The sequence below is a fragment of the Pogonomyrmex barbatus genome, unplaced genomic scaffold (genome assembly GCF_055798465.1).
Source record: "Pogonomyrmex barbatus isolate J1 unplaced genomic scaffold, ASM5579846v1 scaffold22, whole genome shotgun sequence".
NCBI lineage: Eukaryota > Metazoa > Arthropoda > Insecta > Hymenoptera > Formicidae > Pogonomyrmex > Pogonomyrmex barbatus.
In genome coordinates this window covers 74,247-92,048 of record NW_028297119.1, presented here as the reverse complement: position 1 = coordinate 92,048, position 17,802 = coordinate 74,247, and the positions used below count along the sequence as shown (strand labels likewise).

The following is a 17,802-nucleotide window of genomic DNA, read 5'->3' as shown; positions in this document are numbered from 1 at the left end:
CAACGTATTAGTTTCGAACAATCTCAAAAATCCGTTATTTAATGAAAATAATGTACCTAAACAAATTCGAAAGATTTATAATGATGTCCCGATTTAGAAAAAATAGCATTGACAATTGTACGTGTTACAGCATGGTAAGAGAAGCGCCAATAATTCGGCTGCTAAACAAATGTATATGTTGTAACGAGTTAATTTCGAACAATCTCGAAAAATTTATTATTCAATAAAAATAAGTCGGTAAATGGACACTTCTTCTCTCTTAATTTTTTCCTAATAATAAATATTGAAACATGTTCGTTCCTGTTTGGTCAAGTCCAAGTTTTCACGTAAGAGCCAAATAAATTTTGATAGTGACACGGAACGGAAACTATAAAACTGAATACGATTTTTTATCGATGTTACACCGATAAATAATATTCCCTCATAAATACCAAGTTTCTTTCTTTTTATGTTGAAAAAAACTTTTTCCGGATATCGATTGATATTATTCCAACTGTTACTTTCAAGTTATGCTGTCTTTAAAAAAAAGTCATCAAATCTTTTCTATCGAATCTTCTTATCGGAGAAAAATTAGAGGTAAAAAAAACGGGAAAACTTGGGCTGCTACAAAAAATCAAAATTGTGACTCGGAAAACTTATGACCATGCTTCGAGTTCGACAAAGGGACAATGAAATTATAGACGATATATATAGTAGATCCTTGGGCACACAGAATCACAGTAGATCTCGGAAGTCTCGAAACGAATATCGATCGCGATACTGTGTAAGAAAAATAGTTGACGATGAATAATGTGTTAAATATAGAAAATGTGATTAATATAAACATGGAGAACCTCAGGAATATAGTGGACGAAGAGTTTGGAGATGAACTAGAAATGGAGATTAATAATATTGACAATATTAACATTGACATTGAAGACGAAGATGAACATGCGTTGTCTGATGACAGTGATTGCATAAGTGATCAGAGTGACGAGCTAACGGATTATGCAGAAAAAATTGTTATGCGTTCGGAACTCCTTGCGTTGAATAATAATAAAAAGTATTGTTCAATACAATTTTATTATTCGACAGGTGGTGCTCTAATTATATGTGCCGAATGCATGGTTCGTCTGGCGGACATTGGAGTATTGTATGCCGTTAGGAAGCATGAGATAAATACTCTTGATGCGTTAAACGATCGATTTTGCTCCAATTGCCAACAGTCCGTCTGTATAATAATGCCATGCAATATGTGCCCAATTTGCACCGCGTAAAAAAAGACGATATTGTGGACAAATCACGTGCAAGTGCAAGTGCTTCGTGGGACGCAGTATAAAAAAATGGAACATCTCGAGCGAGTGGAACGCGAGCTGCTAGAACAATGTAGCTAGGTCGCTACTTTGGTAGAGTGTTTCGCGTGGCTGCAACAATGCGACGAGTGTATCGAACAACTCGAACTTAGTCGTGTTAAGCGTCCTCGACTCACCGTTGCAAATAGACAATCTGTGATGACGAGGATCGCACGACTCGCGGGTGCAAAGGTACAATTAGAAAGACGTTTCATGTACGTTGGTGGCGAGTACGCGAGCACCAGTAGAGACAATGGATCTCTCGTTTGGCGCGAGATTGATACGGCGTTTGAAAGCCGTATATTGACTGGTGCGGTGATCAACGTGAACTATATCGAGCCGCGACGATTTTTGGAAGATGCCGGTGGTGTAGTGCTCGAACGAGTGCGAGACATTACAGAAAGACACGATAATGTAAAAGTGAACACCGCGTTCAACGGCGAGTTTGTGATGGGCGATAAACGCGCCAATAAAAGTATAAACACTAAAAATAGTGAACTCTTTCGAGTGTCAAATGTGGATGAGTGGTACGAGCAGCACGTCATCGAACCTACGTTGGCATCGCTCGAAGAATTTCAAGAACGTGACAGTGGATGGGCGCTATCATGTATATTAAATTTAACAATTAATGTTAATAAATATAATCCCATGCACGCGGGGTGTTACATCGAGTTACCGCGAGAAATTATGTTAAAGAGAGCGGTAATTAACGTGCAGTCAACGGACAATGCGTGTTTCGCATGGTCAGTGGTCGCGGCCTTGCATCCGGTCGAAAGGCATACAAATCGGGAATCATCGTATCCACATTATACGACGGTGTTAAATCTCCAAGACATTACGTTTCCGATGACGTTAAATCAAATTAAAAAGTTCGAACATCTCAACGAAATCTCTATCAACGTCTACGGTATCAAGGAAAAGGAGATTTTCCCAACACATCTGACAACAAAGAAAATGGAGAAACATGCAAATTTGTTGTACATGCAGGATCCGCGCGACGATAATGGACACTTCGCGTACATCAAAAACTTATCCCGTCTTGTGAGCTCGCAACTAAATAAAAAAGAACACAAGAAATACTTTTGTGATCGGTACGTATGCACATTTTTTAACAAAATATGTAAAATATGTAAAATATTTTATAATTGTTAATTTAAATGCTAAAAATACTAAAAAATCATGTTTTCCGTTTGCAGATGTTTACATTATTTTAATTCATCCGAGAAATTGGAATCGCATACGGTGGATTGCGAATGTATGAACGATTGCGCCATCCGACTGTCGAATGAGGACGACAAGTGGCTCGGCTTCAAGAACTATTGCAACAAAGAACGACTTCCATTCATCGTCTACGCAGATCTTGAGTGCATACTGCGAAGGATGGAGCCACAAAGAGAAAACACGTCATACACATATCAACAGCAGCACAAGGTATTTAGCGTAGGATATTATGTGCGATGCTCGTACGACGATGCGTTATCGGCGTATCAATTTCGTCGCGGCGAAGACTGCGTTCGTTCAACAACTCGAAAATTTGACGCATCATAATAATAAATAAAAATTTTGTTATCCGCGAATGTCTCTATGGAAACATTATCGAGAGATCAGTGGGAGACATACCGTAGCGCGACGCGTTGTCATATTTGTGAGAAATCATTTGCGTCGGACGACACGCGGGTACGTGATCATTGCCACCTTACCGGTCGTTATCGCGGACCCGCACATTCGAATTGCAATCTAAACTATAAAAAATCATATTGCATTCCTGTAGTCTTTCACAATTTATCCGGTTATGACGCGCACTTTGTTATCACAGAAATAGCTACGGCGTACGAAGGCAAAATTGACGTGCTGCCGATAACAAAGGAAAAATACATTTCATTCTAAACATGTCAAAGATAGATCAGATTCGCAAAATTGTGTATAATTACGATTCACCGATTCGTACAAATTTTTGAGTACCAGTCTTGATAAATTGACATCTTTTTTAAGTAGAGAGAAATTGAAAATTTTACATTCCGAATTTTCCACATTATCGAACGAGGATTTTGATTTGTTGACGCGTAAAGGTGTCTTTCCTTATGAATACGTGGATCGCGCGGACAAGCTGCAGGACACGCGCCTACCATCGCGCGAATCATTTTATAGCTCGTTGACCGGTAACACAGTGTCGGAGAATGATTACGCGCACGCCGTGAACATCTGGCAGCGGTTCTCTATTGAAACCTTAGGCGAATATAGCGATCTATATTTGAAGACTGATGTCTTGTTATTGGCCGACGTTTTTGAAAATTTCCATGAAAGTTGTATCAAAAGTTACAGTCTCGATCCCGCTCATTACTACACATTGCCAGGTTTCACGTGGGACGCCATGCTGAAACATACGCGTGTAAAATTTGAGTTGCTCACCGACATCGACATGGTTATGTTTATCGAACGCGGTATACGCGGCGGTCTCAATCAATGTTCCGGTAGCGTATACGCGCAGGCCAATAACAAGTACATGCGTTCGTACGACCCGTCGAAACCGTCATCATACCTTATGTACTTTGACGTAAATAATCTGTACGGATGGGCGATGTGTCAACCGCTGCCCTATGCCGAATTTCGATGGATGGAAGACATTGAGAACTTTGACGCGAGCGCGATCGCTCCGGATTCGTCTACGGGTTATATTCTCGAGGTCGATCTCGAGTATCCGCATCATTTACACGATCGACACACTGACCTACCTTTCTGTCCGACGCGCGATAAACCACCCGGCACGCGGCAGAATAAACTTCTCGCGACGCTGTATGACAAAAAGCGATATGTCATCCACTATCGTAACCTGCAGCAATGTACGCGCCACGGTCTTCGTATCGCAAAGATACACCGCGTACTACAATTCGCTCAATCCACCTGGCTCCGCGATTACATCGAACTTAATACACAGCTTAGAATGTGCGCGAAAAACGATTTCGAAAAAAATTTATACAAATTAATGAACAACGCGGTATTCGGTAAAACGATGGAAAATGTCCGGAATCACGTGGATGTAAAATTGATAACGAAATGGGACGGACGATACGGTGCGGAGGCAATGATCGCGAAACCAAATTTCCACAGCCGCAGCGTCTTTGCGGAAAATTTAATCGCCGTTGAACTGCGTAAACTCAAGATAAAATTCAACAAGCCGATTTATGTGGGTATGTGTATACTCGATATATCAAAAATCTGCTTGTATGAATTTTACCACGAATATATGTTATCGCTGTATCGCGACAAATGTAAAATCATGTACACTGACACAGACAGTCTTGTATATCACATTGAATGTGATGATGTGTACGAGACGATGAAACGTGATATCGCTAGATTCGATACGAGCGATTATCCGGCGGACAACGCATATGGTATGTCTCTTGTGAATAAAAAAGTACCCGGCCTAATGAAGGACGAAAATAACGGTGCGATTATGACGGAATTTGTTGGACTCAGAGCGAAAATGTATGATGAGAATGGATGGTAAAAAGGACACCAAAAAGGCGAAAGGTGTAAAAAATAACGTCGTAGCGCGAACAATAACGTTCGATGATTATACACGGTGTTTGAATGAAGAGATCGAAATGACTCGTCGTCAGTCATGTATAAAATCCAAGTTACACCAAGTATATACGGTATCCGAGTCAAAAATTGTTCTGAATCCATACGATGACAAACGATACATCATACCGAATTCGACGGAAACGTTACCATGGGGACATTGGCGAATACCTTTGTAATATACATGTATTTTTTATATATAGTTTTATACATATATATGTACATATGTACGTATTTCTTATAGTTTATATATACATATGTACATATGTACGTATGTAATGTACAGTATGTAATATACGTACATATATATGTATGTATGTATTTATGTACGTGTGTACGTATGTATATACATACTTGTAATTTATGTACATATGTACGTATGTATATATGTACAGTATGTAATGTACGTACATATATATGTACGTATGCATATACATATGTACATATGTATGTACATATGTACGTATGTATGTACATATGTACGTATGTATGTATTTATGTACATATGTATGTATGTATTTATGTACGTGTGTACGTATGTATATACATACTTGTAGTTTATGTACATATGTACGTATGTATGTATTTATGTATGTATGTACATATGTACGTATGTATTTATGTATGTGTGTACGTATGTATATACATACTTGTAGTTTATGCACATATGTACGTATGCATATACATATGTATGTATTTCTTATAGTTTATATGTACTTGTAGTTTATATGCACTTGTAATTTATATGTACTTGTAGTTTATATGTACGTATTTCCCGTAGTTTTATACATTTTATATATTATCTTAAGTTCATCGTAGTTAGTCCATCTGTATAGTTTCTTTATGAAAATGTAATAGAAGAAAAAATAAGACTTATTGTATATATTTTTATATAAATATTTTTATATTTGTTTACAATAAATGAATTAAATCACATTATTTTTGTGTATCCAAGAATTGTGTGACCCATCAAATCCCAGCCACTTGACGTAAATCTTATCTTCTTTCCTACGCAGTACTTTCTCCACGAGATACACGTCCGGATGAATCGCGCGATGCAACTCGTGCTCGTAGAACGCTCCAGCAACTAATTCTCCGTGATAATCTTCGAGTAGATAGGTTACGGGATTAGTACGCTGCACTTTAACGATCTTAAACACTTCGGTGGTCCAATTTGGCGTGTAACCTTTTTCGAAAACTGTCTTGTACTTGCTCACGCATACCGATTCGTCTACTTTGAATTTTGCTGGACCTGCGATCTTTATCGCGCTGTACACCGTGCCCAAGAGTTTTTTAGCAATCGCGGGAGTTACGTCAATGGGTCGCATGCCAATAGTGCGATGTTTGCGCGCGTTGTAATCTAACACGAGACGTGGCAGCGCGTCGACCTACTTGTAAGTACCATTAAGTGTAAACATCTTCCACATGTCGTTTTTAAGTGTGCGATTGAACCGTTCGACGATCGATGCCTTCAATATCGAATACGTGGAATAATGATTAACGCTATGTTTTTTCAAGAGTTTCTGCACATCGGCGTTGTAAAACTCCTTCCCCATATCCGTTTGCAAATTTCTCTTCCGCTCTCTCGAATTATCTCGGCGATAGCGTTAGCTGTCTCGCTTCCGATCTTGCTCTTAAGCGATACGGCCCAGGCATATTTGCTCAACGCATCGATAACGGCGAGTATGTAATGATGACCTCTGTTGAAATTCGAATATGGGCGCATCTCGACGATATCAGCTTGCCACAGATCGTCGTATCCTCGAATTATGATACGTCTTCGTGGAAAATTTCTTCTGGCTGGAGCGTGCAATTCCTCGACGAGTCGTCGCCTTACGGAGTTAATATTTTTTTCACGTCCATCAGATTTTGACGATCTCATGTTTCGACGATGTTTGATATTAATGCGTGTAAATAAGATATATTACAATTAAAGTTTTTTTTCCTCACTGACGTCAATCAACTGGCTCGTTTCGTCGACACGCGATTTAATTTATAATAATGCCGGCTTCGCGAAGTTCCTCGATGATCGACAGCATCTCGTTGTCGTGAGCGTTGTGACCAGCTCGGTGCGAAGCGTCGAGTAATCGAAGTCGATCCAGTTCGTTGGGATCGTCCCAATGCACGTAATCGATCTTGTTGTCATTTAACTTCATGGTGGATGGTATATTATTCATGCCTGCACCCTTTTTACTGCTTCTTTTATATGTAGATACGAGCGGAGCGATGATATTAATGTACTTGTATCCCTTGTTGCCCATGATGGGATTATGGGCGCTGTGACCACGTCTATGAGCATTCGTTGTTAATAGTATATTTTTATACGTTTGTTTTTCATCTTCGGTAAATATAGCTTCATCGGAAAGTCTCTTGAAGATCAATTCGTATAATCCTGGTGTACCATTGTATCTCACATTGTCTATGATTATGGAGTCATTTTTGTCAACGTCAAACTTTTTGTCACCGAGCATTGTACCACTTTTGTCGAAATAGATACCGTACACATTATCGATCGCTTTATCTATGTCGTCACCGAGAAGAAGGCCCACGTACTTTCGTCCCAATGGTCCTAGCTGACCATGAAGCGTCTCACGACTTCCATGCGTTTGCAGATTCTGTTTGATGGTTGTTTCGAGTGACGGTTCACCAACATCTTTTGTTTCAAAAATATTTTCATTTCGCACGAATAGCGGTATTTTCGGTAGTTTTTTTGATGGTTCTATCGATGTAGAATCGAACGTGAATGAATCTGACGCGGTATTCAATTGTTTTGTACGCTTTTTAGATTGCAGCGATAATTTCAACCATCCAACATCCGTCCAATACGAATCCCTGTTAGTAGTAGTAGTAGTAGTAGTAGTAGTAGTAGTATCGTCATCGTCATCGCTGTCTTCACGTTTCTTTTTTTTCTTAATACTGATATCCTTTGCAATATTGGCTACTTTTTTAATTGGATATGTTTCCTCGACAATCTGTTTTAAAGATTCGACGATGGGTTTGAAGCGTCTCTCCAACGCTACATCTTCATCTATTTTACCAGTTTTCAAAGCGCGATATTTTTTGCGAATCGAATCGCTCGTTTTCGCAATCTGTTTTGCTATTTTCTCGCGATCTTTGATGTTATTCATGTTGCCTAATTGACGTATCAACATCGACTAATCACATTATGGTACCGCGAACGTGTTAAATTCTTTTCTGTACCGCTCGTTGACAAGCGGACTGTCTTTATCTATCACTAGGAATCCATACTCGCGCCGCCAACAATCGCGGCATAACGCACAGAATTCATCATACGACATGTCAGTATTCACATGATCGTTGTAAACATGTTTCAAGTTGATACCATCCTGTTTAAATAAAATCAGCAAGTTCGCATTGTCGCGTATCAGATGTTTAGGTATCTTCGCATACGTCTGACAGAGATAGAAGCAGTCGACGTTCGAGTGGCGACCCATCGAGAAATACTCTCTCATCACATCTTGCTTATCACATGCAATGTCGTCGAAGACGAAGATCGAATTGGGACGTGCCTCGCTGGTCGGTGGGATGACGTCACTGTTGTTGGAAAACGTAAAATAGCCGATTTCGTCGATCGATGCCAACAAAGTTTCGAGATATCGATATTTTGGTTGTTGCAATGACTTCGAATATACGTACACGTTCTCGAAACGTATATCGTGCGGACTCTCGAGCAAACTTATGAGAACGTTGGTTTTACCGCAATTCGATGGACCGCAAATAATCGCGCGTATAGTACTCGGTAGTATTTCACTATGCTTGCGCTTTGTCGCGATGTCTCCCATCATTTGCACTTTCTCGTCGTAGTTCACGACGTGTATCGTCTGCGGGTACCGCACGAATTTCATGTTCACACTGCGTTATCTAGGCTTTGATTGAACGCCTATTTATAGGCGCGCGAAACCGCGATTCGCTTAGTAGCAAAAATGTATCTCGCGCCATCGCATCTATTTGATATTTGGGATTTGCGCGCTGAACAGTTGCAATATATACCGAAGATCATATTGTTACGCATATGTGGCGACTATATCGACCACGTGTGGAACAAACTTTCGGAGCATATAAAGGCGGATTTGGAGGTTCAAATCTATCGTCGCTGCGTCGAGCATTATAATCAATCGTGGCAACGCATATAGACGGTCCCGCACCGAAGATAAAGGATTGTAACATATGTCAGCAGCAACGAACAAAGGCTGCGTTGGAGGACTGCTCAATCGAGCGATAAATGCGCTTCCTTTCGAGTTATATATTCCCGGCTATCAGTTTTGCGGTCCGGGTACTCGGCTGAAAAAGCGATTAGTCAGAGGTGAAACGGGCATAAATCCACTACACGCGGCGTGCCATGAACACGACATTGCGTATTCTCGGAGCAACGATCTCACCGATAGACACGCGGCGGATAAGATACTCGCCGATAAAGCTCTAGGACGCGTCATTGCGAGAGATTCGAATTTGGGCGAAAAAGCTGCCGCTACAGCTGTTTGGGCAGCGATGAAAGCCAAGACCAAGATCGGCATGAGTATGAAAGCGAAAACAAAAAAAAAACGAATACTTCCAACGGCGAAACGAGACGGCATATTACCGATTCTGCCAATGTTGGGCGCGCTCGGTTCCATGATTGGCGGAGAGGCCAGCGTAGCGAAAGCGGTAAACGACAAGAAAGCCATACAACATCAGCTCGAGGAACTACAACGTCACAATCGCGCAAAGGAAACGCGCGGACAGGGATTGTATCTCGCTCCGTACAAATACGAACGGGGACTATATCTCGCTCCGTACAAAGGCGGACGAGGTATAACAGCGAAAAAAGAAAAAAAGAAAAAAAAATGTCAAAGAGACAATAAAAATACGGGTGTAACTACCAACGTACAATTAGACCAGCTGGCGAAGCGTATGCGCGTACCATACTTAGAGAACATAGAAGCTTTTTCATGCGTGACGCATTACCGATTAGCGGCGCGCGTCGAAAAGAGAGCGGTATCGTAAATCTGGATGACACGATGGGTCCCGGCACTCATTGGGTAGCATACGCAAAGAGAAACGATCGTGTTATATATTTCGACAGTTTCGGTAATCTTCGACCGCCGAAGGAACTGGTACGATATTTCGGAGACAATGTTATGATAGAGTACAATCGAACGTCCTATCAGACGTATGATCAGAGCGTCTGCGGACAGCTGTGTTTGTGGTTTCTCCAAACGGTCGACGCGCATAAATTTATAAAGTCTGACAAAATGCTGCGACGTTTCAGTATTTATTGAACGCTTTTCCATTATGTCGCTGACGCTTACGTTAAGCGGGAAGAGCAGCGTTCTCACGGCAAACTACTTTCCAGCCATAGATTTGAACGACGATGACTACGAGCTTGGTCTAACAATTTTGGAGACTTATCACACGATACCGAATGTAAACGTTTCGAACAACAAATTTTATTTTGACAAAGACAACGCAGAAATTACGATTCCCGAGGGGTCGTACGAACTGCAAGCCATAAATGAATTTTTGAAACGTGAGATTTTACGAAAACATCCGCAACGTGACACATCCGATGGTAACGCCGGTGACACCGCGCGCGGCGATGATGACATTGGTGAATACCCGATAGTGCTCCGCGCAAATTACAACACGATGAGGTGTGAGATTAAATGTGATTACAGAATAAACTTTAACAAGCCCAATAACATTGGATCGCTGCTTGGTTTCTCGTCAAAGCGTATATTGCAACCGCGAAAGTGGTATAAATCGGACATGTCAATCAACATAATGAATATAAACATTATCCGTATAGAGTGCAACGTGACCGCGGGCGCGTATAGCAACGACAAAAGTGTGCACACGATACATGAATTTTCGCCGAGCGTGCCACCAGGATATAAGATATCGGAAAGGCCGATGCAAATCATTTACTTGCCAGTCATCGTACGGAGCATTATGGAGCTAACGATACGCATTGTTGACCAGAACGGACGATTGCTCGATTTCAGAGGAGAAGAGATCACTATCAGATTGCACGTACGACGGCGACGGCGATAACGCGAGCGCGACATTTGGGATGCTCGTGTTGAACGAAGCGAAGCACGCTCAGAGAGATAACGCATCTTTTATAAAGAAAACACCAATCGACAATACTCGCTCATCCGGTTGCATCAAAAAAAGAAAGAAACTCAACGCATCGAACGTTAAATTTTTACAAGCTTTAGGATTCGCGGTACGCAACTTGTGAGATGACTGACATCCTAAACATCGAAGACGAGCCAATCTTCGATGATCGCATCTTCAAGATTGAAACTCATACGTATAACCGTTCGCCAATACAACGTTTGGGTACAGTGATGAGATAAGAATACCCATACAGCAACAGGATCTGTACACATTGCCGTACGAAAGCTTTCTATATATCGAGGGAAAATTAACGAAGAAAAATGTTGTCGACGGATCTGATGTGATGTTGGGAAATAATTTTGTGGCGTTCATGTTCGATGAGATTCGATACGAGCTCGATGGCGTGGAGATTGATCGTAACAGAAACGTGGGCATAACTAGCGCGCTCAAATACTACGTAACGACGTCATCCGAGAGAAGCGTGATTCTGAGAAATTCTGGCTGGGATGCGCGTACCAACGCGGATGGATATTTTAACTTTTGCGTATCTCTCTACGTACTGTTGGGATTCTGCGAGGATTACAGACGCGTGGTAATCAACGCTCGTCACGAGTTGATCTTAATACGATCGCGCAACGACAACAATTGCCTGATGGGAAATTCGGCATTGGATCCCGTGATCGACTTATTCAAGATACAATGGCGAATGCCGCACGTGTTATTGAACGAGATAACAAAACTATCGATGCTGCGCACTTTAGAGAGCGGACGATACTTGAGCATGGCTTTTCGCTCGTGGGATCTGTACGAATTTCCGCTGTTACAGCGTACAACCAAGCATTCGTGGGCCATCAAGACCGCTACTCAGCTGGAGAAGCCGCGATATGTCATCTTCGCTTTGCAAACAGGCCGAAAGAACATCATGGTCGAGGACACGAGCCGATTCGACGACTGCAACTTGACCAACGTGAAACTCTATCTGAACTCAGAATGTTATCCGTACGACGATATGCATCTTGATTTCGACAAAAACAGATGGTCCGTGTTGTATGAAACGTACGCGCGTTTCTGCAAGGGTTACTACGGATACGAGTATCTCGAGCCGAGTCTCACCGTCACGTCTTTTCTACATAACGGTCCATTCGTAATCATCGATTGTTCTCGACAAAACGAATCGGTCAAGAGCGCAACCGTGGACGTGAGATTGGAATTTGAGACTAAGGAGAACGTACCGATGAATACCACCGCGTACTGTCTCATTATACACGATCGCGTGGTTCAGTACAACCCGTTGACTAATGTTGTACGCAAGATCACCTAAGAGCATCGCTGGTATATGAGAGACAATAAAATCTATACATCGAAATCGATCGCAGTCTTCTTCTCGACAGTCATGTCTGTGCCAATGTTCGTAGACCTGCAAGGTTTCCTCGTTGAAGGACAGTTTGTCGTAAAAGAGTTTGCTGCTCTCAAAGAACGGACCGTTCTTTCTCATTACATTTTCGCAAGCCCTATACCGTGGCATTTCCCGGCAAGTGCCGACAAATCTCGCGCACGCTGGGTGATACGTCATCATCATAGACTGCAATGGAACGATGGAACGATTCCGTACAGCGAAGCTAAAAGTTTGATTACGAAAGCTGTGCACGAAAGAAGATAACGACGGCGATGATGCTGTCATATATGTCAAGGGACACGAAAAACGAAAATGGTTGCGGAATTTGCTTCTGGACGATGAGCGAGAGCGCGTGTACATCGAGACCCTGGATGCGGATTACGAAGACATAGATTCTTTAAATAATCTAAATGCTGATAATTCTATACGATGTGGATATCATTATACCAATTGCGCGTTACAAAATGTATTTAAATTGTTTAATTGGTGGGCAGATAATCTTAAATAAACATATATAACATGTAATATATTTTCTTTTATTCCTTTTCTCCGCTATTACATTGATGATTACTTAATATTCCAACGATCCTATATATTTTTTTTCAATGTAACGTTCGATCGACTCATCGATGACAAAGAAATTGCGTTATGATTGAAGCGTGAAACTTTTTATTCACATTTTTCTTTTTTTCTCTTTACATATTTTTATAGCTGATTAGGTTTTTTTTTTCTTGAAATAAAATTTTATAATTAATTGATAATGACGCAATCTTTTTTTCTTTCAGTTTATAATAGTTTACAATAAAACAATTTATAACAGTAAACTCATTCTCGATCTGCAATTGTACGATTCTTTGTCTTTTTTTTGGTCACTAACATGCCTATTCACGAAATACTATCATAATAGAATATTGTTGTTCAGCGAGGTCATTGGATTTTTTGTCCACTCCATCTTTCAAATGAGAAGAAGGGGGGATTAACGCTCTGCCGTGTCAAAATTTACGCGGGTGCGATCAGTCCTCCGTCATTCGTTTGTATAAACGAACCATACGCAACGTACTCCGCTTCTTCATCATTCGTTTATACGAACGATCCACACGCAATGTACTCCGCCAAAGAAAGCAGTGCACTGTACGATGGTGAAACGAAGAAGGAACGTAACGCGTAAGTTCGACATTTTCTTTTTTTCTTTTTGCAACATTACGCAATATTATGTACTTAATTGCTGTTACACAGCATTTCGATGGAGCCTCGCGCTTGATGAGCAGACGTTACAACCTGACGGCTACGGGCTTCAAGTTTCTGGAAATTGGAATTAATGTTGGTCCACCGAGCTACGTAGAGATCGCCCTAGGAGATCATCGAGGACAAGAGCTGATATTGTCTCTCGAAACATGGAAAGGACTCCATGAGCAGCAATGGAATATCTACAAATTGCTACGAAACAATTACAAAGACAATTTTATAAGCGTCGGACCGTTAACAATCCGAGTTTGTATGATGAACAACGTTACACACGTTACAACTCGTACGTCTTGAATTTTCAAACGTACGCATTATGATGATCGAATCGATGCTACGCCGTATGTTTAATCTCGCCGAATGTATTGATATAACGTTCACTCAACTAGACAGACTCGTTGAAACGATCGATGAAAAGTATACGCGATTCTCCAACATTGCGTCTATTATAACAAATCCCGAGGAGGTACCATACGCGATAGCGATATCTTCGATAGGCATCAACTCGTCGATTGCGAATTGTTAGCTTTAGTTTTTAGTATGTATGAAAAAAAGACGATATAACAAAAATGTGAATAAAAACACGTCGCGTTTCACGTTTAAAAATATGATTTCAATCAAAACAAATTTCCCTATTTCCCATCTTAAAATAAAATAAAATAATATTTCAGTTATAATAAGATATTATTTATTGGTATAATCAATAAAAAACATCAATAAAAAAAGGGTAATATCTTTTTTTTATTGAATTCATTTCATTTTTCTATAATTCACTTTTTTTGTAGTTTCCCATTTTCTGTCGCCATCAAAATTTATTGTTTCCTACGTGAGAACTTGATCAAATAGAAATGAGCACATTCAGTATTTATTACTAAAAAAAAAACAAGAAAAAAATTAAGGAAAAGTGTCCATTTACCGACTAATACATTATTTTCATTGAATAACGTATTTTTCGAGATTGTTCGAAATGAACATGTTGCGACACGTACATTTATTGCAGCCGGAATAACGGCGTTTTTTTTCCTATGTCAATTTCTACAAAAAAATATCTTTTCTAGCAGCTCTTTCTAGACAAAAAAAGACCCCCTCCTCCCTTCCCTCTCAAAAGTACATTCCAAAGGATCATCGACAAAGCATTCCCCCTTCCTCGTGTCTATCAGTTACCTTCTCTCCTTTACCCCCGCGTCCCCGAGTTACCCCGCACACCCGCACCCCGCTCCTGGGTTAGAACCGGCCTAGTATCACTACTTACAGTTATTTAATTAATACAGTTCTTAAGCTTATATTTTAATACTTATATAATAATACTTTATATAAACATTTTAAATATTATGTTTAATAACCATTATTTCTTAGTACACATAGATTTTAAGTTTATATTATAATTACATTTTTAATAAAGAAAAAGATTTAATTTTATATTATTATAAAACTAGTTGGAAAGAAGAAGATAGATACTTAATAAAATATCTTTTTTTTTAAATTTATTTCATTTAAGGTACTTAAATATGATACTATTTGCAAATACTTTGACTTATAATCTAAAGAAATATTATCTAATATATTAACTATAACTAATTTATTTAATTTATTTAATTTATCTTCACTGAGTTCTGAATTGAACAGTTAAATTGGAATTGTTTTCTTCATCATAAGCAACAACTGCAATGTTTAAGTCATCTATTCCAAAAGCATCAATAATTTTATTGTACAAATCATAATGAATGATAACGAAAAAGATACGCTAAACATGAGCGCATTTTTTTCGTTATCATTCATTAATGCCAGTGCATTTTTTGAAGAATTATTGATACAACTACTAAAATAAATTTAAGTAAATTATATGTATTGATTATTTTATTGCTGGCTACAAAGCGCTTTATTTTATATTTGTAAAATAACTATAATCTTTTCGATTTGACATTACATGGAATCTCATTCATTTCAGGTGAGTATAATTCCTTTTCTCCTTCAAGGAAAACTTCTTTTCCTTTGAAACAAGCATGATGCTTAACATCATCTATATAGAAATAATTTCTTTACAATACCGACAAAAGAACATATCTGCAATAAAACTTAATCCAATAGAATATGTACTAATAATGGAAAAATCATTAACAAATACGTAATGTTTTTAAGCTTATATAGTTCTTTAAATAAAAAAAAAACTGAATATTGATTATCTAAGAATTCTGGATTCGGTACTACGTTATTCGAACGCGACAAAGACATTTTTTTACAAATAAAGGATGCGTTTCTCGCATGATGCGCATGATGTATCATTTATCCTTATCACTATACATTAAACAAGAATAAATGACGCATTATGCGCATCATGCAAGAAACGCATCCAAAATGACAATAATGACCGGTATATGTAATGTATATTAGTACCACACTTTAAAAAAATAATTTTGCTCGATATGTTGGCGCTATTGACGTCCGACACGGCCAAACTTAGGCTCGAGCTGTGTTTCGCAGTGTCGTTCTGTGTCTCTTTGTGTCATAGATGGAAAGCACCAGTAGTGTGTTACATGGTTGCCTGTGTATGTTGTTAGAAAGCACCCAATGAAAGTTTCGCCTCCTGCTAATAGCAACCAATTTAGTTAATAATTTATATGTTAATCATTTAATATATGACTAGAGAATTTATTTATTGCGACACAGGTTTATCACAATTTAAGCAAAGCAACGACTATTGCATAAAATACAAATTTATTCAAATCGATGACAATTGAAATCAGTAAGTACAATATAACATTAGTTTAAAAAAATACTAAATATTTAATAAAACATATTTTTACAATAAAATGGTAACTATGAAAAATAATGAACTTTTATTCTCTGATTAATATACTCTGTTTTACAAAAAAAACAATTTTTTAATGAGAGCGATTTAAATTAATGCAATTATTCAAAATATTTTGTATTTTGAAAGAAATATTGATTAAATACATTATTATAGTTGGTATTGCAAAAAAGTCTTTAAATTTACTTTTAAAGCAAAATTTATTAAACCATTTTTAGTAGTACTATATAAAATGTATTAAATTGAATATCTTCTTTTAAATAAATGTTGTAATTTATGAAATTATATAAAAATAACATTAAATAGAAAAGAGTAGGAGAGAGACTCCAAAAAAGTTTTCTTAAAATATAATCATTATTTCTTTTTCTAAGATTATTGTATTACTAATAAATAGTAAAATGGCGTTCCATAGAAGTGTCAATTTTTATATTTCGTACATAATTTGCTACAATTATCCACTAAAAAATGAAAAAACGTGTTAAAAACGTGTTTTTTTAAATCTAATCATTGGAATAAAAAAATAATTCGATAATTACCCCGTTCAACGGATACTGTAGAGAAACACGTTTGATCTCCTCGTTACTCATCGCATTTAACAATTGTTTTCTAAACACGTTAAAGAAATACTAACAACTATTTTTCTAAACATGTTACAAGAAATGCATAAAATGTATAATAAACGATAATAAACTATCGTAGATGCGATTGAACTTTCGATAAGTCACGCGTAACGAGCAGCGTACTCGCACCTTATTCCCAATAACGTCATTTTCGATATCGCTAATTGAAAACTTCCGGCGAACCCCTGATCTACCTTTCGTTTCTCGACAGACATCTCGCGGGTGACGAACGGAATAAGGAAAACTTTCTGAATCGACGAAATCGCGGAAATCAACGAAATACGAGATGCAAAAAGATGAGATCTTTCGTCGCGCGATTAAAAAGACACGCGATTCCCGACAAATGACAATCTCGCTCCCCCGAATCGACGTAATACCGCTACGAACAAAGATAATAGAACGCAAAGATAATAGAACAATAAAACGGAAAAAAAACGATGGAATAGAAAAAAATAAAAAAAAAAACAATGAAATAAACGATAGACAAGTCCAATATCATCGTTGCGGTCGAACTTCCGGTAGCCACGCGGAAGAGACGTATCGCGAAATTGAAATCATCTAAATCTTTTTTTCGTTGAGAGTCACTCTTTTTTACATTCCTAATAGAATCCTTCCTGTTATCATCCCTCCTAGAATGTTTTTTCCTCGCGCGCGACTTTATCTCTCGCTACTCATACATTCCCGATAACATCACTCTTA

General features: G+C 38.7%; 3 protein-coding genes and 3 pseudogenes across 3 annotated transcripts in view; 4 read left to right on the top strand and 2 right to left on the bottom strand.

Moving 5' to 3' along the window:
- Positions 1-17,802, bottom strand: part of LOC105431879 (uncharacterized) — an 80,580-nt gene that overhangs the window by 34,179 nt on the left and 28,599 nt on the right. The gene's annotated exons all lie outside the window — the stretch shown is intronic.
- LOC148936375 (uncharacterized) lies at positions 1,090-2,599 on the top strand. Its single transcript, XM_089078351.1, has one exon. It carries the CDS (start codon positions 1,491-1,493, stop codon positions 2,481-2,483), a length of 993 nt encoding a protein of 330 aa, XP_088934477.1. The 5' UTR covers positions 1,090-1,490; the 3' UTR covers positions 2,484-2,599.
- LOC148936374 (uncharacterized) lies at positions 4,134-5,303 on the top strand (annotated as a pseudogene).
- LOC148936373 (uncharacterized) lies at positions 5,446-8,068 on the bottom strand. The gene has a single exon (XM_089078350.1). It carries the CDS (start codon positions 8,066-8,068, stop codon positions 6,905-6,907), a length of 1,164 nt encoding a protein of 387 aa, XP_088934476.1. The 3' UTR covers positions 5,446-6,904.
- Positions 11,159-12,275, top strand: LOC148936372 (uncharacterized; annotated as a pseudogene).
- On the top strand, positions 12,371-12,978 carry LOC148936371 (uncharacterized; annotated as a pseudogene).